Consider the following 24157-nt stretch of genomic DNA (forward strand, 5'->3'; position numbering starts at 1 on the left):
TAAACCTACTAATTGGACTCAAAAACACACAGAAATTTTGCGTTCAGTACAAACAGACATATTGGCAACAACACACTTACAAACACGCGACAATGTACACAACCTTGTTATCCGAATCATCCCAGGGAGATGTGGATTCACATACCTAACCTTTAACGAAGGTGAAAAGGTACCAATAGCTTACAATCACAGTTGTACACACAAGCTGAAATGAAATTCACTTCGACAGAAAAAATTCTGACAGCGGTTCAGACTGCTGTGGCAAAGGAGAGAGCCCTAGCACAGGGTAAACGCATTAAAGTCGTTACACCTGTACCTGCCTTAGAGGCAGTGACGAAGGCAAGCATTCCAAATGCAAAAGCTCTACATCCAAGATGGATACAATGGGTTAATTCTCTTGCTGCAACAGATGTTAAGTGCATTTTTGACCCTTATTTGAAGACACAAGAATTTCTACAGTACGAACAAAAATGCCCACTGCCTACTGAAATTCTACCTCCAGAACATTACGGCTGTATAATATATACAGACGGATCAGCACAGCCCGCAATTGGGGGTAAACAAGCTTACAGTGCTGAGTGCACGATTGTTAAAGGTCGCTGGCGCAATGGTAAATTCAGACCTATGGTCACAAAAACTCAATCACTAGGAGACAGTACAGCTCAGCGAGCTGAGCTCCAAGCATTCAAGATGGCGCAGGAAAATACTGATCGCGAATTCCCCACACTCATAGTGTGCGATTCGTATAACTGCGTCCAGTCATGCAATGAATATTTGCAGTCCTGGGTTCAAAATGGTTTTAAAGACGCAAAAGGTGGCACAATCAAGCATAAAATGCTTTGGGAACAAGTAGTTTTTACAGAAAGAACTACAATAGACTCACGTGATCCATACACTGAGTCATCAGCGTGATGGCGTTCACGTTGAAGGGAATTCATTGGCTGATGAAGCCGCAAAGTCAGCTGTGCAAACAGCTTCCATAGCTGCAATTACTCGTTCAAAAACGAAAATAGACAGCGAAATAATGCAAGCAGTCACTGCCTCAATAAAAGACAGTGGTAGAACACTACCGAAGGGCTTTCCACTCAAGTACTCATATATAACTGATGTAAATAATGATCCTTTTGCTCGAATCCCTGGAGTGGGGGATACAGAAATCCCAAACATGGAACACAAGTTAGGACTAATCTTAGCGGCACATGAAGGGCTTGCCTCTGCACATGCAGGTATTTCCGCCACAGTGTCATTATTAACCCCTTCGCTGTGGCGGCAATTCCGCTGCAGCGATGGGGCGGGGGTCCGAGCAGGGCTCGCATGCGCTCCGTCACGAGCCGCGGTTGCGCTGTGCTCATGACGGAGTGGTTCCGTCATGGCCCGCCCGCTCAATAGAACGCGCCACGCAGGCGCGAAATCAGCGCCGCGCAGGCACGGCAGCAGGGCCATGACGGAACCGCTCCGTCATGAGCACAGCTCAGCCGATGCTCATGACGGAGCGGCTCCGTCATGAGCATACAAGGGGTTAAAACAAAGTTACTGGTGGCCGCGCATGAGGAAACAGACCCGAAACTATGTTTTGGAATGTGAAATATACCACAAAATGAAAGTTTCAACAGTGAAACGCCCGGCGCAGACGCCCCTTCTGATTTCAGATAAACCACTAGTATGTGTTTACCTGGATCACTGTGGTCCCTTACAAAGGGATGGCAACTATAAATACATCATGGTCGCAGTGGATTCATGCTCAAGATTAATTTGGATGTGGCCTCAGCGCTCAGCTGACCCCAAACTGTTATAAAAGATTTGCAAGTCTTTATCGGCACATACGCAATCGGCACGCTACATTCTGACCAGGGTCCTGCGTTTAGCTCTAGGGCTTACAAGGAGGCCATGGCCAGTTTGGGCATTGCATTGCGATTTTCGAGTCCATTTCATCCTGAGGGAAATTCGGTTGTGTAGAGAAAAAACTGTGACATAAAGCAATCTATAACAGCTAGGGTATTAGGTTCGGGTGATGGGTGGGTCAAACATCTAATAAATGTCCAACGTAGTCTTAATAACCTGCCAAGAAATTCTCAGGGTGGAATCACTCCATATGAAATCCTTTTTAGTAATAGAATGTTTGTTGAAGACCTTGATCGTCACACTTCAGTGGTGGAACGAAAACCCTTTGATATCAAAGATCGTTTGGCTGTTTTACAGGACCTAAATGAAACAAGAAGAAGTCTAAGCAATACCAGCGAAAAGCCAACGACCACTTAAGAAAAACCACCTGTCCCAGCAAGACCTGTCTGGATTCCAAAGATTGGGGATCTGGTCAGGGAAAAAATAGCGGACAAGAAGGAATTTGGGCCTTCTTACCGAAAACCAGTACCTGTACTAGCAAACCACGGATCAAGAACAGTGCTACTGCCGCCCCTTGCTGGAAGAAAGGAGAACCGGTCTGTATCAATTGACCTGGTAAAACCACACCATGTGGCCGATAATAAGTAGTAGCCCCAGTGAGCTCCCAAGATATAGCAGTCGTCCGAATCTTGCTACCATCCAAGAGGTTCAAACTGAAAGACTCATCACCTTTGAAGATTCTAAAGTGAGAAAAGAAGGACTATGCAACAAAGCCATGGAACTTGTGCCTCTTGAAACCCAAATAACAGTTCGTCAAGAAACTCCCGTCTACAATGACGTAGCATCTGACTATATAAACATGTCAAGGGAACAAGCAACTCCAGCGATTTCAAAGAATCCGGATGAAATACCAACAATTGACAGAACTGCCTCTGGCTATTTTATCAACTTCGATAACTTTTCTGAAGATCCAAGTGAACCTGAAACTACACCAGCAGACAAATCTTTCAAAGAAAAAGTAAAGTAACTTGGTCAAGAGCTTCCAAATACATATCTGGTTTCACCTTGGGTTGAACTTTGGATTGTGTTAGGTGTACTTTATATCCTGCTATGGCTCATTCTTGTGTTAAGTTTGGCAAATCTGATAGATGGAAAGCACATTAAAATGGACCCAGCAAGTAAGATCAACTTGCTCCTGAAGCCACACAAATCATCTCATCATGAACAACGAGACCTGTCATCAGTGAACATCACAGCGGTTCCACTACCTTGTGGAATAGCATGGGATACAACTGATTATTACATTTATGGCCCTGTTGAGCTGCTAATGATTCCTCATCAATTTAAGGTTTCCTTGAGTGATTTCGTCTCACCTAGCACATTTTCTGATGATTGGGACTTTGAGACTGTTAATAACATGATGGCAGACTTAGAAATGTCAGCAAAATTTACAAAACATGAATACTTAGAAGGTTCAGCAAATTATGAAGAAATGTATTGTTTTAATCATTTTGGCCATCATTACTTGCATAAATCTGCAAACCCTAGAAATGTTTTAACTTATAATCAATGGGAACATTGTCCAACTCCTCCAAAAGGTAGCTCTAAAACGTTTCTTAGAAAATTTCCATTATTCACAGGTTTTAATGTCACAACCCCAGAAAGTTTTTACTTTAAAAATATGAATAAGACAGGCATGAAAAGTATGTTGACAAATACTAAACACATTGATTCTGCTGTCTTTTAGGCTCAATTGTCCACCCTAGGATTTGACTTTTGGAAAGACAACATTGAGACAAAAACTGTTTGGATCACAAAAGACTGGCAGGTACAAGGTTTAGAAGCATTGTTCAGAGCCTGCATTGTCCCAGAACAAATGATGTTCCTAAATGACACTGTTCAACAGACATCTTGTCTTGGCATTGCTAAGATAAAAGATTTAAACAAACCGTCCATACCTAAATCCACACCTGATAGTAATTTAACTTTAGATGAGGAGGTAGACGTAAATTATATTTTACAACAGAACAGAACAAATCCTGAATGGAAAAAATGGTTAATCTGGCACACAGACACAAATAACTGTCAATATAGATTCCTGAATAAGACACAAGGGTTCACAGTAACTCAGCCAGATCCAAGATATATCCAAAGACAACATCCAGGGATAACAACTTATAGTGTAGAAAAACTATACCTTGAATGGCTGCAGAAATCCACACTTCCAGAAATAAAACAACACTTATCTTTGCTTAAAGATGGCGTTGATTTACGAGAATTCTTACTAGGACCTCGTAATCCATGTCATAAACGTTTCATATACGCCGGTATATACGCTGCTTACAATGAAGCTTGGAAAGTCACGCAAATGGAAACAGCAGAAAGAATACGATAAATTGATTGTATTAATTTAGAGAAATCACTCTCTGTAGTTGACAATGGGTTAAGAACTCTGTCGTCCAGAATTTATTCTTTGGACAGCATTGTATCATCTGCCATAGACATAATGGAACAGGACTTGCTAATGCTACAACATGGCCAGTCTCAATTACGTTCTATAATGCTATTAGGCTGGACGTTGGAAAACCTTTGTTCTGGCTATGTGCCTTGGCGTCTAATCAACACTACGTCACTGTTTACTGTATTCAACCTTACAGATAAACAAATCTTGTTCGCACAGAGGGGGGCAGACTATACGGTTCTGAGCATTGAAAAACTGGAGAGATTACCATTGACCGTTTCTGAGAAACCATCAGTTGAATGGATAATACATGGCACCATCACGATACCAGTGAAGACTTTCCAGTTTTAGTATTGCTTAAAACACATACCAGCAGGCCTGTATGAAAGGTTGGGTAGAGAATACATTAAGTCGACCTGGGATTTACCATACACACATAAATGTTGGAGTGGGGGAAGGAAGTAATTTTTAGAGGTAAAATTTGTGAAAACTCACTAAGCGGTACACTATTGTGTCAAGGTATTAATTTACACGGAGCCTGCGAAGGTTCTTCCAAAAACCTTTCTTGCCACCTGCAGGGTTCGCCTACAGCGGTAATAGATCCAATTTTCAGGCAGCTTTCCAATGGTAGCTACATTATGTTAAATGATCACAGTTGTTGTGAAATGATGCCAGGAATAAGCTATCTCGTTACTGTGTCAGCCAGGGTCACTTGCTCTATGCAAGAATTGTTTCCTAAAACCAAGACAGATGGGGAGTCGCCACTATGGCCTTCACTGAACATCTCTTCTATACGAATTGATACTTTAAGCAGAATGAAAGCCATTCTTTTGCAAAGAACGGTGCCACTGACCTCGTCCAAAGAGACGTATGATCTGCAAGTTGCAAGGACTTCTGCAGAGATACATGCATTATTATCAACAATTTACCCAGTACATTTTGCAGAAATGTTAGGTTGTATACTTAACATGTCTGATACCAGCGGTATTGTACATGTATTTAAGACGATTTTTTGGGGACTGTTAGCACGCTTTAAAGCAGTCCTGGGCATTTTTTCTAACTTTGTCCACTCTGTGTTCGGCGGCTTGCCTCTCATTTTGGTACTCGTAGCAGGGATCTTATTATTATTCCTCCTGCTCCGTTATGGCACATCCGGCCACCAGCGATACCCAAGCCAACATGGAAAATGCACTGCAGGCTATGAGGTACCGTGACAGAATAACACAGAACCTTGGCTTGGCTCGTTTGAGAGATCTGAATACCACATGGTTCCTGTCATTCAGAGCAATCTGGCAAGATTGCATCTTAACTGTTCTACGATGCCTGCTTTGTGCAGAGGAATGCGTGTTAGATGTCTGTCTAACACTACCATTGGTTATGCCAACGGATGCTGACACATTACTGGGTCCGGTGACGGCTCATGTGTTGTGTTGCTCCCAGCTGCTACCAATCCTGATGATGGCATTCATTGAGATCTCACCGGCAAATACAACTAGAAGTGAGATACGCGGACCATCAGGTACACAGGTACCATCTGCTATGAACATTGCTAACGCGGATGACGCTGACGGCGATGCTTCACATCTGTGCACAATTGACCTTCTTAATGAAGTAGTCGAACTTTCACCTACTGTGGTAGACGATTTATTTGCCAGTCTTGATGACTTAATGTTTTCTCCTGACAGCGAGAATAACTTTTGAAATTAGCACACAGCGTTCTTTCGAAAATTCGACCTTCAGCTTTTCTTTTTTCTCTTTCTCAAAACAAAGCTACCAAGTGTGGAACTCTATTTTTACGCCAGATTTATTTGACTTTTTCCCAAAAACAAAACGAACTTTGGCACAAAAAAAGTAATCTGCTTAAAGTAGAACTATTCTTAGAGAACAAGAATTCACTGAACACTTCCTAGAAACAATATTAGCCTAATCTACAAACCAAAACAGTTTGTATATTCTGATATGGAATGGTCTCGACCTTTTTTCTTCTGTAACTAAGAGCCATTTCATAAATGTAATTTCGTGATTCATTCAGTTAGCATTGCTAATATCATATCATATGCTTACAATGAAATCATTGCCTTTAAATATGTATGGTACAAAATGCTCAATATTTCATGTGCAACCATTTCAAATGCATTTTTTATGATTTTTTTGGGGGTTGTAAACACATGCTCTACATTATATGTTTTAGTGCTTGAACTTAGATGAACATGATAACGTGGAGTGGGTGTTATATATTATTTTAGGACCCTATTGTAAGTTTCCCGATTCATGCCCTTATATAGGTATAAATCACCATATCCTTATATAGGCATAGAAATCATAACCATATTCAGGCATAGCTCATGCAGTCCCAATACGGCAGGGCTATATCCACTAGTTCCGAAAATCCACAACGATTTCTTGGAAAAACTCAGCTTCAGCAGCTAGAGACTTCCCTTTGCTTGAATATTGATTTGTCCAAGAACTCATGGAGTTTTCAAAGAACTGAGACTCTTTGATGACGTTATTATGTCCAACTGTACGTCAAACTCGGCACCTTCACCGTATAAATTTGCCCATACTCGCCCAAGCAAACACACAGTGGTTTGGAGCAGTTCGACTATCTACTTGTCCGACGCACTCTGCTACAGCAAGTGCCAAAGGAAGCCGACCCTCCAGCAGACGCACTGAGAGAGACGCTGTCTTTTTCTCCTGCCAAGAAATCCAGCTCCAGGGTTTCCAAGCTACCCTTGCGGGTTGTTGGGAAATCGAGTCCCGAGACCGACCTTCTTCATTCTAAACTAAGGTCCGGAGCTGATTATACCCTTAGAGAAATCTTGGGCAGATTCTTGGCAAAAGAATACTACATTTATGCTACACCTCACTTACTCCTTCCCTCGTACTAAGCTTAGGTTAGGTACACCGGGGTAGGCGTAGTTTAGAAGCACCAGTTGGGTACTTTTAGCCTCTGTTATTTATATATGTATTTATCTATGGTTTAGGAACCATACAATACTCTTACAGTATTATTTGATCCTAGTCTTTATACTGTATGCATTATATTTTATAAACAGTTTTATGATTGTAGCAGTTCATTTCTTATGCTTGATAAAAAGAAGACTGTTCAATAAATCCTTTTATTGAAAACGCCCGTCTATCTATTTCTCTGCCACTCTGGTGAAACGAAGTATGCACGATTGACTGAGTGAAATATCTATCTATTGTTTCCACGACTCTGAAGATACGTTTTATCTTGGGGAAACAAAGTTGTCATGTTTATGAGGATGTCAGAGACTAATCCCTTCTTGCGAATTCGAGAAAGTTTCTAGTGACCTCTGAGCTAGCTGGCACACACAATTAAGTCTAGTATAATCGATAGAGACCTAGTCAACCTCATCTAATCTATAGGACCTCATCTAATCTATAGGATATACTATTCCAATGCGCAAAGCCTATTGGGAATATAGGAACTACACTACAGTGCTTTTCCTACTTCTAATACAGAGTAGGGTTGGAGAGCAGGTCTGAAAGGAGACTGGCTCCAGCTTGTGGTGAGAACAACTGAATGATGGTGAAGGTGGATAAGTATCTGTCTTGCAATCCATAAGCAAGAGGTACTGTGAGGGGGAGCTGGGAACCGGAGAAAGACATTGTGGGGGCAGGGGGAAAAGGATTGTAAGGGAGTGGGCGGATGAGATACAGGGAAAAGTGCAGAGGCAAAGTGAGGGAGAGGGAGAGAATAAGGAAGGTGGAGGAGAAAGACAGGGCAGAAACTGAGATAAAGAGTGACAGGGAAGAAAGGTTAGAGGGGAATGGAGAAGATAGAAAGAGGAGAGAGGAACGCTAGAAGAGAGAAGAAAGTAGGAAGGCAAATGATGCAAAGCGAGGATGCAGGTTTTGTGGAGGGTAAAATAGGTGAGCAAAGAAGGAATAAAAGGAGAAATAAAAATGGAAGGTTAAAGCAGCGGGAGTAGAGAAGAGGTTGAAATATTTAGCACAACTGGGACAAAAGGGTAAGAAATTAAGGTAGGGTGTGGAGGGTGGCTAGGCAATTCGATGTAAAAGGAGAAGTAGAGAAAAGGGTGGAGAATGGAGAGGTGAGCTGAGATGATGGGAGTGAAAAGCTCTGCTTGGAGGCAGGGTGTGGTTGCCCTGCTGGAAATAACACTGAGACAGCGACCAGACCTAAAGGCCCTTGTGATTGCAGAGTGTAGTGCAATTTCCCTTCGTATGACCCCTATGGGGGACCTCTTCCTATTTTCAGCTAGGAATAACACCACCCCCCTTCAATGTTGGTTTGTTCCAAAATAGAGTATTTGCTGTGCAAAAAGCATTCTATATTACATCTAATACCAATGAGACAAAAGTGATAACACACGAAGAGTATACTTATTTCAAATAAAGAGGGATAATAAAACAATATTAAAAAAATTCCTTAAATACAACAGAAAAAATAAACATCATAAAACGTTTCTTTCAATAATAAACTATAAGATGGATATCTATGTACTTACCCAGCGAAATTAGGGCTTGATGAATTTCTTTCATCACATTCTTGTAAAACTCCTTCTGCCACCTGTGCAAAAGCTTCCATTCCTCTTCAGTGAAAAATGCAGCAACATCACGGAATTTGACTTGTGCCTAAAACAACAGATCATGGTAAAGTCAGTCACTTCCCTCAGCTATAAACATAAATGAGACTACATGGATTAGTAACATGGCATTTACTCCCATCTCGTCCCTCTTATTTTAATGCATGGAAAGCACAATACTGTTAAGTGCCCTCCAGCAGGAATTCAATAAAATGAGCTTCTTAATAGTTACATATCACAGATTGGTTAGCAGTACAGCCACAGTTTCCAACAGCTTACAAATGGAGGTGAAATAGAACATCCACTCACACAATATTTTACAGCCTGACAGCTTTCAATATCACTAACATCACTCAGACAAAAAAATAAAGCAATATCAACTAGTTGGTGAGCTCACAGAAGATCTGTCACTAGAGCACCCAGTGCTTAGGAGTAGGAAGAGTAGAAAATCATGTAACAACTGAAATGCAGCCTTAAAAAGTGGCCACCTCCCTGATTTCTGGGCTTGTATTCAACGTGCTGAAATTTTACATGGGTAACTGATAGATTGTGGGATAGCTCTCATCTCCGAATGAGTTTCCACATTTCAATATGTAATGATAGTCAGAATATGGTAGACATGTGCAAACTGCAGTATTCTAACTGTGGGTCTTCTTTTACCCACGTAGGAAGAGAGGGTATGGTCAGAAAACTCACAAATATATGGTCGGCCTGATCAACGTTTTGAAGAACGCTGGGCGTGTTGATACTAGCAATTTGTCTAAAAGAATATATGACTGCCATTCCTCAGTGTAATTGTCATGATTACTTCTGAGCCACCCTCCGAGTACATGCAGTCACCTCTTTCAAATGACTTGGGAGGTCAAAGGCCTGCCTGCTCAACATCCTCTGTGGGCTGGTCAAAAGCCAGGCAAAATATTTGGGAGCGGAGAGGGAGAGACGAAGAGCAAGGGGTCATACCTTTAATGTTGAAGTCATCTCTTACCCTCCTTTCGTCAGTTATAGTGACTTTAAATGCTATGCCAAACTATGTGGGACCAGTGCAAATGAGGCAGGAAAAACCCCACTTCAGCATCATGAAGACCACTTTATAAATAAATAAATAAATCAGTAAGAGAACAAAGAAGGAAGTCTGACAGGAGAGGGGCCGAGTGCTCTTCAAAGGGCACTGCTTCAGTCATGATGAAAGAAACGCCAGTTAAAATCTAGCACTCACTATTTTTTATTTTTTCCCTTTCATCTGTATCTAACTGTATTCACTGTTTTACTCCCCCATTCCATTCACAGTAGATAATTTGATTATCAGTGCTTCACCACTGTATTGAATTTTAGGATGAAATGATCCCACTCGCATTGGTCTGTTTATTCTGCCATAAGGACATTTGACATACTGTGCACCACTTGCCCATTACTTCAGTATTTCATGCCAATATAAAAGTTTTCCAAGATGAGAAATATATTCTTGGCCACCTGCTTTGCCAAGAGACTATTTACAATATTTAAGGGCATCCTCAATCCTGGGCGTTGGGAAGCACTGATCAGAACCTTGGTCCCAGCCTCTAATGCAAGCATACAACAGACATACCTCCATACACATCATGGTATATGGTAGATGAAAACGCCATAACATGACAAAACTCTGTAGAAACAATTAAGTACAATATCTTATTCATATTTAGGAAAAGAGAAACATTACTTTAAAAAAGCAGTGCATTTGCTTAAAATACATCATTTACCTAATGTCATCAGTATAGTTAATTGGTTTCTGGGACAAACAATGTTAATACAACAAGACCATAAGCAATACAAGTTATTATATTTCTTTAGTATGTTGAGCATTACCAATCACGTCCCTGCGTGTATTCTTGTGGAGTGTACAAACATACACCAAATAAATTGTTAAATACCAGTTAGCTACAAGTTGTAAATGAAGCTTAGCATCTCTGTTAATAGATATGGCAGGTAGAGTTTGAAACATATTACCAAAATTTGCTAGGCGATGCAGAAGGCACATTTTTACACTAGGGGAGGGGTTGATTTGCAGTATCCCACTGTTTCTGCCCCCTAGCTAACTTTTCCAAAGACATTTTCCAGTTGTCTCGGAGCTCAAGAGCATGTGACATTGTCGTTATGTTTATCTCTGAATCTGAATCATCTTGCTCTGCCCTATGAGTCACACTGTCTGTCGGGACCCGTGCAGGTCCTTCCTCATGTATTGTTACTTAATTTTGAACATGCAAAGCAGAACAAAGGTTTGTATTCCTATTGTGCCTGCTTTGGTTGGTGATGCCACATTTCTAGTAAGCAAGTGATGAGGAATGAATGAAAAACATGATTTGTAATAATCCTTTGGAGCGTGTTGCTGACAGGAGCGTGACGGCGCCTGCTGTTAGCTGTATTTTAAAATCCTGCATTTTGTTTCTTTTAATTTCTTTTAGGTCGTTCTGACCCTCGCATTTTCCCCTCACTTGCACAATAATTGTGTCCCGCACCGCCGCTTGGCGGGTTGGTTCCTGGGGAGGCGGACATCTTGGTTTGGGGTGAGTGTGGCAGTAAGATCAGACAGCGCTTCATTGCGCATGCGCCAGCGGGGAACGCGTATTTAACGCGAGTCCCCGTTCTCTCTCCCCAGACAAGGAGCGTGTTGCTGACAGGAGCGTGACGGCGCCTGCTGTTAGCTGTATTTTAAAATCCTGCATTTTGTTTCTTTTAATTTCTTTTAGGTCGTTCTGACCCTCGCATTTTCCCCTCACTTGCACAATAATTGTGTCCCGCACCGCCGCTTGGCGGGTTGGTTCCTGGGGAGGCGGACATCTTGGTTTGGGGTGAGTGTGGCAGTAAGATCAGACAGCGCTTCATTGCGCATGCGCCAGCGGGGAACGCGTATTTAACGCGAGTCCCCGTTCTCTCTCCCCAGACAAGGAGCGTGTTGCTGACAGGAGCGTGACGGCGCCTGCTGTTAGCTGTATTTTAAAATCCTGCATTTTGTTTCTTTTAATTTCTTTTAGGTCGTTCTGACCCTCGCATTTTCCCCTCACTTGCACAATAATTGTGTCCCGCACCGCCGCTTGGCGGGTTGGTTCCTGGGGAGGCGGACATCTTGGTTTGGGGTGAGTGTGGCAGTAAGATCAGACAGCGCTTGTTAGACGGACCGGGAGGGTCGGCCGAGACCACGGGGAGAGGTCTCCGGGGAGAGCCGTCTCCAACGACTGTACAGATAAGTAACTTCCCCCCCACAGACGGACACCACACAAGGTTGAAGTTTAACGAGACTTTATATGCAATTCTTAGGTTACGTTGATATGATACAAGGAGGTCTGGACTCAGGGGTCCCCTCGGTTCTGGTCTCTGGTGGAGGAAAAGGGGTAGCGGGACAGTCTTGTTACCAATGAGTGGAAAATAGCTCTCAATCCTCGAGCTCGGCGTTCCAGGTGATCGGGCCGCGGCGGAGCCAGCAGGTCCCGAGATGGACGAAGGAAAAACGACGGTCCGCGGCGGAGCCTGCAGGTCCCGGTGAAGATGACGGTTACAACGGTCCGCGGCCACGCCAGCAGGTCCCGACGACGATGAAGGAGATGAAGGTTGCGAAGGCTGTGGCAGCGCCAACAGGCAGGACGATGATGCACAAGACAGAGCTACGGCAGCGCCAGTAGTCCGCCTAGGATGAGTTCCTCTTTACGTCTCTCGACTCCAAGATACAACTGCCTTCCTGCTCTGGAGCTGCCCCAGTTATAGGGCTGGTATGCTTTGATGTCCGGACCCTCGCGCTTGGAGGTCGGGAGGTCCGGGATGAGGGAGTCCAGACACCCAGCAGGGGGGTGGAGCCAACGCCCGGGGAGGCGATGGGCGAGCGGCACTTGGTGGTGGAGAGCCATCGACACCTCCTTCTCCCATTGACTTGCCAAGTAGCCCGCTCACCTCCTGGGTGGATGGTGGTGCCGGGAAGTCTGAGGCCTGGCCAGGCCCAGGGTTGAGGTCGGCCGGGGGCCAGGCGGCCACGTGGGGGAGTGTCCAAGATGGCGCCCCAGGATGGGCGCGTAGGTTGGCAGTGGATCGGACCCACGAGGTTGACATGCTCGAGGGCAGGGGTCCCTGAGGGGACGGAGGACGTGCAAGGGCGGTGTGTAGTACCTGCGTGACCGGGCTCAGGCCTGGTCGGGCCGGGGGAGAGCGGCCTTTCATGTGGCCTGTCCAACATGCGTCCCCCCCAGCTGAAGGCGGGGAGAGTTACCCATCCTCTTGGGGACTCTCCTCGTCGAGGCGGAAGAACCGGGACAGGCCATCCGCGTTGGCGTGATCTGGCCCAGGCCGGTGTTCGACTGTGAAGTCCATACCTTGTAGGGAGATGGACCAGCGTAGTAACTTCGGGTTTTCCCCCCGCATCTGCATCAGCCATTGCAGGGGTCGGTGGTCGGTCTGTACCCGAAAGTGCGTGCCAAAAAGGTAGGGCCGGAGCTTCTTGAGGGCCCATACCACAGCGAAGGCCTCCCTCTCTATGGTGCTCCAGCGCTGTTCCCGTGGTAGGAGTCGCCGGCTAATGAAGGCCACTGGTTGATCAAGGCCGTCGATGTTCACTTGAGATAGGACTGCCCCAATGCCATGGTCGGAGGCATCCGTCTGAACGACGAACTCCCGGCTGTAGTCGGGGGCCTGGAGCACAGGGGCGGAACACATGGCGGCTTTCAATTGTTCAAAGGCAGCTTGACACTCCGGGGTCCAGTTGACTTTCTTGGGCTGGTTTTTCGACGTGAGTTCTGTGAGGGGCCCCACTATAGTCCCATAGTCTTTCACGAACCTTCGGTAGTAGCCTGTGAGGCCCAGGAAGGCTCGTACTTCGGTCTGGGTGATGGGGGGCTGCCAGGACTGGATGGCGGCGATTTTTAGCTGCAGAGGGGCCACCAGGCCGCTTCCCACTTGGTGCCCGAGGTAGGTTACAGATCCTTGCCCAATTTGACATTTGCTGGCCTTGATCGTGAGGCCAGCCCGCTGTAGGGCTTGCAGCACTGCTCGGAGGTGGTGGAGGTGCTCGGACCAATGGTGGCTGTACACAGCGATGTCGTCTAGGTAGGCGGCGCTGAATCCTTCGAGCCCCGCCAGGACCTGATTGACGAGCCGTTGGAATGTCGCTGGGGCGTTCTTCATGCCGAAGGGCATGACGGTGAAATGGTAATGGCCATCGGGTGTGGAAAAGGCAGAACGTTCTTGCGCCCGGGGTGTGAGGCCGATCTGCCAGTAGCCCGCCGTCAGGTCGAAGATACTGAGGTAGCGGGCAGCTCCCATGCGGTCGATCAGTTCATCCGCCCGGGGGATGGGATGTGCGTCTGTTCGGGTGACCGCATTCAAGCCCCGGTAGTCGACGCAGAACCGGAGTTCTGGTGTGGTGCCGGGGGCAGCTGCTTTGGGGACCAGTACTACAGGGCTGGCCCAGGGGCTGTCTGAGGCCTCGATGACCCCGAGTGTGAGCATCTTGGCTACTTCTTCTTGGATGCAGGCCCGTACCCGATCTGGCACGCGGTAGGCCCGGTGGCGGATAGGGGGGCTGTCCCCCGTGTCCACATCGTGCACACACCAGGAAGTGACACCTGGGGTGAGGGAGAACAGGCTGGCGAACTGTGATAGGAGGGCTTGACATTCCTGGCGTTGCTCTCTAGTGAGGGCCTCCGAGAGTCGGACCCCATCCACGGAGCCGTCTTGCTCCCGAGTCCGTAGGAGGTCAGGGAGGGGCTCGGAGTCTTCTTCAGCCCCAGTGTCTGTGGCCATCAGGAGGCTGAGTTCTGTACGCACAAAGTGGGGCTTTAGTCTGTTAGCGTGGAGGACCCGGAGTGGGTTCCGGGAGGATTCCATGTCGATGAGATAGGTGGCAGGGCCCTTGCGCTCGATTACTTTGAAGGGCCCCGTCCATTTGTCTTGTAGGGCGCATGGTTCGGTGGGGGACATCACCCATACCTGTTGGCCAGGTTCAAATTCAATGGATGAGGCATTCCGGTCATACCACTTTTTCATGTCCTCTTGACTGGCCTCTAGGTTGGTTTTTGCCAGTTCCCGGAACCGCCGGGTCTGGTTGCGGAGGGTTAAGAGATACCGGAAGACATCTGGAGGGTTCTTTAACGGAGGCATCTCCCAGCCTTCTTTGACTAGGCTGAGCGGCCCCCGCACTGGGTGTCCATATAGCAGTTCAAATGGGCTGAAGCCCAGGGATTTCTGGGGGACCTCTCGATAAGCGAAGAGGAGGCACGGCAGCAGCACATCCCACTGGCGACGGAGGGGCTCTTCCAACCCCCCGATCATCCCCTTTAGCGTGCGGTTGAACCGCTCAACGAGTCCGTTCTCTTGAGGGTGATAGGGGGTCGTGAATCGGTAGGTGACCCCGCACTGTTGCCAGAGGGATTTCATGTATTTAGAAATAAAGTTCGTGCCTCTGTCGCTGACGACTTCTCGGGGGAAGCCCACACGGGAGAAGATCCCCATCAGAGCCCGGCCGACTACCGGGGCTGTCACAGTCCGCAGAGGGACAGCCTCAGGGTAGCGGGTGGCGTGGTCCACTAGCACCAAGATGAATCGATGGCCTTGTTTTGTGCGCGGGTCCAGGGGCCCCACAATGTCTATTCCGACCCTCTCAAACGGGGTAGTGACCACAGGAAAAGGTTGCAGGGGAGCCTTTAGTTTGCGGCCGCTCTTTCCACTGGCTTGGCACGTGGGGCAAGATCGGCAATGCTGGTGCACATCGTTCCTCATTTTAGGCCAGAAGAAGTGGGTCACTAGGCGACTGTAGGTTTTATCTTGTCCCAGGTGTCCTGCCAGGGGGACATCGTGGGCCAGGTTGAGCAGAAAGTCTCTAAAACGGAGGGGCACCACTAATACTCGGTTGGCCCCCAGCTCGGCGATTCTTTGCTCGCTATACAGCAGATCATTGTCCCAGTAGACCCAATGAGTACCGGAGGTATCTCCTGCGCTTTGGGCGAGCGCTTGCTGGCGGAGTCCCTCGAGGGAGGGACAGGTCTTCTGTTCTTGGCGAAATTGTTCTTGCGTGGGCCCCCCCTCTTGAGGCCACTGGTCGAGGTTAGCGAGGTCGGAAGGTTGAGCTGGTTCGGGGGGAATGTCACGGTCGGTGGTTTCGGCTGGGGCGACCGGGGGCGGTGGTGCCGGCCATTCGGGTTCTTCTGGGCGGTGGTTGGCACGGGCGGCCATGGACCGGGTGGTGACGCACGCCCAGTCCGGGACGCCTAACATCCCCAGGTGTTCTCTTCGCTCCACGGCTGCCCACGGAGAGCTTTCAAGGTCATTTCCCAGGAGGCAGTCTACGGGGGCATCGTCTCGGACCGTTACTTTCAACATGCCGGAGACCCCTCCCCATTCGAAAGGGACGCAGGCCATCCGACACAGACTTTCCGAGTTATCGGCTGATCGTACAGGGCAGAGAATGTTCGGTAAATACTGTTCTGGGGTCACCAGGTGACAGCGGACGGCTGTTACACTGGCCCCGGTGTCACGAAGGGCTTCGGCCCGGCGTCCATTGATGCTCACCCATTGGCTGTACTTCTGGGTGTTAGCGGGTAGGGGGACCCGCGGGACCATGTCTTTCCCCCCTAAGCATGCTAGAGCCATGGCGGCTGGCTCCCACTCTTGATGCTCTTGTTCGTATTCTTCCCGCTCCTCGGAGATCTGTTCTTCCCCTAGGGCCGCAGCGGCCACTTGGCGGGGTCTTGGGCTCTGGTACTGCGGGCAATTTGGGTCGTTTGCATAGTGGCCGACCCGTTGGCATCGGTGACACGTGACATTGGCTCTGTACCCCGGTCGCGCCGGGGTGCTGCCCCGGTTGGCCGGGGGGGTGGTGCTGGTAGCGGGGGCGACCGGAGCGTTGTCTCTTCCTCGTCCTTGGCCCCCTCCTCCTCCTCTGGGTCGGTGCTGACCATTGTTGTTCCGGTTCTGTTCGTAGGACCCATTCCGGCCCACTCTGGTGATCTCCCACCGGTCAGCTTCGGCTGCGAGCTGCCGGGGATCCGTTAACTTGCTGTCGAGGAGGTGCTGGCGGAGTTCAATGAAGCAATTGTTCGACAGATGCTCCCATACCATCAGATTGAACAGTTGTTCGTAGGTCGTGACGTTGCTTCCTCTGATCCAGCCCTCGAAGGCTCGGCTAAAGTAGGTTACATAGTCCACCCAAGTTGTACCCGGGATGCGGGTGCAGTCTCGGAACCTCTGACGGTACATCTCGGGTGTGAGGCCATAGCGGGTGAGGAGTGCCGCTTTCATATGGTCATAGGAGGTCATCTGGTGGTCCGGGAGCTGTAGCAGGGTATCGCGGCCCTCATTGAGGAATCTCCCCCATAGACCGGCTCCCCAATCGCTTCTATCGATCCGGTGTGCAGTCATAGCGATTTCATAGGCCTTAAACCATTGCTGGATGTCGTCCTCTCGGAAATACTCTCGGACAACATCCTTGGGGATGTGTACCTTTTTCTCTGTGGCCCCTGAGGTGTGGGGTCGCTCGGGCACCCCTACTTCTTTATTTTGTTTGCGCAGGTTGATCTCGGCTAGGTTCCGTTCGTGTTCGTACGCCAGTTTCTTTTCCTCGAGCTCCCTTTGTCTCTGTTTCTCCTCTCTTTCTTCTCGGAGACGCAGGTGCTCTAAGTTGATTTTTTGTTCGGCCAACTTAAGTTCAACGTCCATTTTGAGCCGGGCCATTTCTAGCTCGTGTAGTCGGGTTCTTTCTCTTTCCTGGATCTCATCTTGCGAGAGACCCGTTCTTTGCCCTTCAGGGGCCGTGGTGGTTTTTTCTGCGGTGCTCTGATCGGGGGTTCCGGCAGCCCCGGTCTCTGCCCAAGATTCTAGGGCATGCTTAAAATCGTCTTTGGTGCTTAGTCCGGTGGTAGCGATACCCAGTTCGATGCAGAATTGTTTTAGTTCACGATGGCTGTACTCCTCCAATTTCTCCATTTGGAACTTCTCGGTTGATCCGCTTTCTTTAGTTGTCATTGTGATTTCGTCGTGGGGTGAGCTACTCTCTGTACGTTATGCGGTGATTCGGATCCCGCCGCTGGCCACCAATGTTAGACGGACCGGGAGGGTCGGCCGAGACCACGGGGAGAGGTCTCCGGGGAGAGCCGTCTCCAACGACTGTACAGATAAGTAACTTCCCCCCCACAGACGGACACCACACAAGGTTGAAGTTTAACGAGACTTTATATGCAATTCTTAGGTTACGTTGATATGATACAAGGAGGTCTGGACTCAGGGGTCCCCTCGGTTCTGGTCTCTGGTGGAGGAAAAGGGGTAGCGGGACAGTCTTGTTACCAATGAGTGGAAAATAGCTCTCAATCCTCGAGCTCGGCGTTCCAGGTGATCGGGCCGCGGCGGAGCCAGCAGGTCCCGAGATGGACGAAGGAAAAACGACGGTCCGCGGCGGAGCCTGCAGGTCCCGGTGAAGATGACGGTTACAACGGTCCGCGGCCACGCCAGCAGGTCCCGACGACGATGAAGGAGATGAAGGTTGCGAAGGCTGTGGCAGCGCCAACAGGCAGGACGATGATGCACAAGACAGAGCTACGGCAGCGCCAGTAGTCCGCCTAGGATGAGTTCCTCTTTACGTCTCTCGACTCCAAGATACAACTGCCTTCCTGCTCTGGAGCTGCCCCAGTTATAGGGCTGGTATGCTTTGATGTCCGGACCCTCGCGCTTGGAGGTCGGGAGGTCCGGGATGAGGGAGTCCAGACACCCAGCAGGGGGGTGGAGCCAACGCCCGGGGAGGCGATGGGCGAGCGGCACTTGGTGGTGGAGAGCCATCGACACCTCCTTCTCCCATTGACTTGCCAAGTAGCCCGCTCACCTCCTGGGTGGATGGTGGTGCCGGGAAGTCTGAGGCCTGGCCAGGCCCAGGGTTGAGGTCGGCCGGGGGCCAGGCGGCCACGTGGGGGAGTGTCCAAGATGGCGCCCCAGGATGGGCGCGTAGGTTGGCAGTGGATCGGACCCACGAGGTTGACATGCTCGAGGGCAGGGGTCCCTGAGGGGACGGAGGACGTGCAAGGGCGGTGTGTAGTACCTGCGTGACCGGGCTCAGGCCTGGTCGGGCCGGGGGAGAGCGGCCTTTCATGTGGCCTGTCCAACAGCGCTTCATTGCGCATGCGCCAGCGGGGAATGCGTATTTAACGCGAGTCCCCGTTCTCTCTCCCCTGACAAGGAGCGTGTTGCTGACAGGAGCGTGACGGCGCCTGCTGTTAGCTGTATTTTAAAATCCTGCATTTTGTTTCTTTTAATTTCTTTTAGGTCATTCTGACCCTCGTATTTTCCCCTCACTTGCACAATAATTGTGTCCCGCACCGCCGCTTGGCGGGTTGGTTCCTGGGGAGGCGGACATCTTGGTTTGGGGTGAGTGTGGCAGTAAGATCAGACAGCGCTTCATTGCGCATGCGCCAGCGGGGAACGCGTATTTAACGCGAGTCCCCGTTCTCTCTCCCCTGACAAGGAGCGTGTTGCTGACAGGAGCGTGACGGCGCCTGCTGTTAGCTGTATTTTAAAATCCTGCATTTTGTTTCTTTTAATTTCTTTTAGGTCGTTCTGACCCTCGCATTTTCCCCTCACTTGCACAATAATTGTGTCCCGCACCGCCGCTTGGCGGGTTGGTTCCTGGGGAGGCGGACATCTTGGTTTGGGGTGAGTGTGGCAGTAAGATCAGACAGCGCTTCATTGCGCATGCGCCAGCGGGGAACGCGTATTTAACGCGAGTCCCCGTTCTCTCTCCCCTGACAAGGAGCGTGTTGCTGACAGGAGCGTGACGGCGCCTGCTGTTAGCTGTATTTTAAAATCCTGCATTTTGTTTCTTTTAATTTCTTTTAGGTCGTTCTGACCCTCGCATTTTCCCCTCACTTGCACAATAATTGTGTCCCGCACCGCCGCTTGGCGGGTTGGTTCCTGGGGAGGCGGACATCTTGGTTTGGGGTGAGTGTGGCAGTAAGATCAGACAGCGCTTCATTGCGCATGCGCCAGCGGGGAATGCGTATTTAACGCGAGTCCCCGTTCTCTCTCCCCTGACAAGGAGCGTGTTGCTGACAGGAGCGTGACGGCGCCTGCTGTTAGCTGTATTTTAAAATCCTGCATTTTGTTTCTTTTAATTTCTTTTAGGTCGTTCTGACCCTCGCATTTTCCCCTCACTTGCACAATAATTGTGTCCCGCACCGCCGCTTGGCGGGTTGGTTCCTGGGGAGGCGGACATCTTGGTTTGGGGTGAGTGTGGCAGTAAGATCAGACAGCGCTTCATTGCGCATGCGCCAGCGGGGAACGCGTATTTAATGCTCTTCCCCTAAGCGCAGCGGGATCGCGCAGCGGGCGTGTCCTTCGCATGGCCGGAGTCGTGCCAGAGTCCTGCCCGTCTGCGCCCGTCCGCGCTAAGGCCGTGCGGGACGTGGCGGACTCTGGGCAGCGTTTTTCACCTAGCACCGCCGCCATGCTAACATACTCTAGGGAGCGCTTGCATTCCATCGGCAAGGCGAGCTGTCACTGCACTCAACAGCCTGTTCATCCTTTATGCGGTCCTTACCGTTGCCCTTGCAATGGTCTGGTGCTTGACCCCCCGTTGCCTCTCCCCCGGCGTAGTCCCTCTGCCGCCCTGCACAGCAGGGGTTTACTTTCCTCACTGCGGATCATGAATCTCAATGTCAGGTCGATCCTGAAACATCAGCAGAACGTGTACGATCTGATTGAGAATGAAGCCCCAGATATTTTTGCCTTAACCGAAACATGGCTTCAGGAAGCCGACACTGCCATCCCCAATCTTGTATGCCCTCCTGGCTACTCTATGTACACTGCGAATAGGCTATCTAGAGGAGGGGGAATAGCCCTTATAGTGAGGTCTAGCTTTCCCTGTGTGTGGACCATCCTTAAGACTGCTGGCTGTGAAAGTGCCTCTTTTAAAGTCTCTGTCAGCCCAGAATTTACACTCTGGTGGTGTATCGTCCGCCGGGCAGTGACGTGGCGTTCAGGAATGCTTTCCCGGACACTGTTGCCACCTTGATCACTGACTGCGCCAATTTTTCCATTCTGGGCGATCTAAATCTGCATTTCGACACACCTTCCAGTCTGACAGCACGTAGTATTCTTTTGGACTTAGAGGCCTTTCAACTTTCCCAGCTGGTCTCCCAGCCTACTCATTCCGGGGGACATATTCTTGACCCTTTTTTCACCAATCTAACAGAGGCTAAAGTCACGTCGATTGCCCCTGTAGAATGGTCTGACCATTCTTTGGTGTCCATCTGTTGTCCTACATCAGCCACTACCTCTGCCTCTTCAGCCAGACGGGTACCCAGGAGATCCTGGAGTAAACTCAGGCTGGAAGACTTCCACCATCTTCTGTCAGTGGAGCCCCTGGGCCCATTGAATAATGTAGAAGAGGGGTATGACCTCTTCTGCTCTTGGCTCACTAGGGCTCTGGACGCCTTGATACCTGTTGTAACGACGAAGATCAATCCTCGTGTGTCAAGCCCCTGGTATGATGATGCTCTGCGAGCCCTGAAGGGAGCCTGTAGACGGGCGGAGAGGGCCTGGCGGAAGACATATGGGGCTGAGTTAAAAGCTGCATATGCCGCGTCCGTCAAGCTCTACCACCGGGCCATTTGCCGTGCCCGAGCGGCCTTCTATGCCGAGGAATTCCGGAACAGCACTAACCCGTCGAAGGCCATCTTTAAGGCGGTTAAAGATCTTATGTCAAAGCGGATTACGTCTACGGCTGAGAGCTCTGTCGCACACTGCGAATCCCTCGCATCCTATTTCTTGGGAAAAGTCCAGGCTATATATCAGACATTCCCTAGTATTGGAAATGTGCTGGGTAGCTCCAAGGAGACTCCTCATCAGACCACTCTGCTCTCCTTTCCCCCTCTCACCTTGGATGGGTTTGACAAACTTGCTATGCAAGTTAAATCTGGGTCTCCATCTGATCCAGTGAGGCCTGCCCTCTTTCGAGACCAGACCTTTTTGGGACGCCCGGCTATACGCTCCCTTGTCAATCTTTCCCTGGAGTCGGGGGTAGTCCCAACTAGTTGGAAGCAGGCGGTGGTGTCTCCGATTATTAAAAAACCCTCCCTTGACCCGTCTAAGCCGGAAAGCTACCGTCCCATTTCGCTGCTACCCTGGCCAGCTAAGCTGACAGAGGCCTATGTCAATCTGGCCCTGTCTGAACATCTAGCCCGGTCCAATGCCCTCAATCCCACACAGAATGGCTTCCGTGCTGGCCACAGCACGGAGACTGCCCTTCTTGTGATGGTGGAACATCTCCGTGCGAGGTTGGATGCTGGTCAGACGGCGGCGCTGATTTTGTTAGACCTCAGCGCAGCCTTCGATACTGTGTCTCACAGCATCCTCCTGCAGCAGCTCGAAGAGATCGGTATCGGTGGCCAGGCGCTGCAGGTTCCAGCCTCTGGCCATGGGGGTTCCGCAGGGGTCCTCGCTGAGTCCCACGTTGTTCAACCTTTACGTGAGACCGCTGGCTGATGTCGCAAGGCTGTGGGGCCTAACTTTGGTCTCATATGCCGATGACACACAGCTGGCGGTTACTCTCAGCGGGGATGCGGAACAGGATGCCCCCAGGTTTCAGTCTGGACTGAAGGCGGTGGCCAGCTGGTTGACAGGTAACTGTCTCCAGCTTAATGCCACAAAAACAGAGGTTATGGTTGTCGGGAAGGGAGTGGAGCTCTGGGGCGATCAGTGGTGGCCTTCGGAGCTGGGCCCTACTCCGACCCCGGTGTCGGAGGTGAAGAATCTAGGGGTCTGGTTAGACGCTGGTCTCACATTCGTAGGGCACACCAAAAAAATTGCAGCCTGTTGCTTTGGATTGTTAAGAGGTTTAAGACCAATTCTTAAATTCTTCGATGCCCCTACCAGACAGCTTGTAGTCCAGGCAACCATCATCTCCCGTCTTGACTACGCAAGCTCCTTGCTGGCTGGGGCTAACCAGGCTGAGTTAACTCGTCTGCAGCGGGTGCAAAACGCCGCGGCGAGAGCCATTGTCGGCCTACCTAGATTCTGCCCGGTGGCTAATGTCCTCCGCTCCCTGCATTGGCTCCCTGTAAGGAAGCGTATTCTTTTTAAGGTCCTTTGTTTGACCTTTAAAATCCTAAGAGGTATAGGCCCTGAGATTTTGGCCAACTCAATTTCCTTCTATGCCCCCACCCGCAACCTCCGATCTCAAGGTCAGGCCCTTGCTGTTGTCCCCAGATTTAGGCTCAGCAGGATGGGGGGTCGCTCCTTCAGGGTGAAAGCTGCGTTAATCTGGAACACCCTCCCAGTTGAAATCGGACTGCTTGAGGACCTGTTGTCTTTCCGTAGAGCCATTAAGACTTTCCTGTTTTAGCCATCTCTCTGAGGCCCTATCTTCCTGTTGTGTTATGTTGCTCCTTGTCTCTGCGCAGGGACGCTCCTTCGCTGGAGTCGCTGTGCGCATAATAAATTGTTATAACATAACATAACATAACTTTGACAGAAGTAAAATAAATATTTAGTAGTGGGCTTACCCATACCCGATTTACAAATATTTTGGAAAGTTCAGTAAGACATGTATTCCCTAACAATCACGTATCCCTCAAATGACATATGATCTCGAGTGAATTTAAGAAGCAAAATAGTTCAAGGAGAGTATTAAGTATATATCAAAGAAACCGCTTCTGAGAAATTGGGATGGATTACTGATTCGTGGCCGCATATGAACACCACAGATAAAATGCATTTAACTCATGGAGTGTTGTGCACTCCCATTACAACTTGTGCAGTTTCTAATGGTCCATAATACCATGTATCTACGAATTACTTGTGTCTCTTCAAAATGATCAACAGTAGCATGAAATACATTTTAGTGATTAGTGATTATATTTCAAAGTGGGTGGTCCTCAGGCTTGCGCTCCAGATTATGAGAGAAGTGTTTTACAGAGAAGGGTTGCTAGTATCTGTAACCATAGATAAGGGTGAGTAGTTTCCATTGATATAGATACAAGAATATCTGAATAAACGTGGAGTTATTTAAAAAAAGAACACAGCTATATGTACTACAGCATAACAGCGTAATGGTGTGATTTTACAGAGTGGGGTGTGAAGCAGTGCAAACAGCTCTAGTCAGTGGAAAGAATGCCAAGGACCATCTGGTGGAGTTTCTGTGGGTTTATCCTAGAAACTAGTACCAGTTGCTTATTGTTTGGAATTAATAAAAAACACATACCAAATGCTAAAATTAATCTCACATGGTTGAGGAAATTTGATGAGAGAAATGAATGAAAATAGGAAAAACGCTAAAACTAAGTTT

General features: G+C 49.0%; 1 protein-coding gene across 1 annotated transcript in view; it reads right to left on the bottom strand.

The window, feature by feature from the left end:
- The window catches only part of LOC147727733 (uncharacterized), a 152426-nt gene that overhangs the window by 118326 nt on the left and 9943 nt on the right, over positions 1 to 24157 (bottom strand). The window contains exon 2 of the mRNA XM_086961731.1: positions 8800 to 8926. Within this exon, the coding sequence (XP_086817857.1) occupies positions 8800 to 8926 (127 nt within the window). The remainder of the gene's footprint in view (positions 1 to 8799; positions 8927 to 24157) is intronic.

This window comes from Lissotriton vulgaris, chromosome 3_1 (genome assembly GCF_964263255.1).
Source record: "Lissotriton vulgaris chromosome 3_1, aLisVul1.2, whole genome shotgun sequence".
NCBI classification, from domain to species: Eukaryota; Metazoa; Chordata; class Amphibia; order Caudata; family Salamandridae; genus Lissotriton; species Lissotriton vulgaris.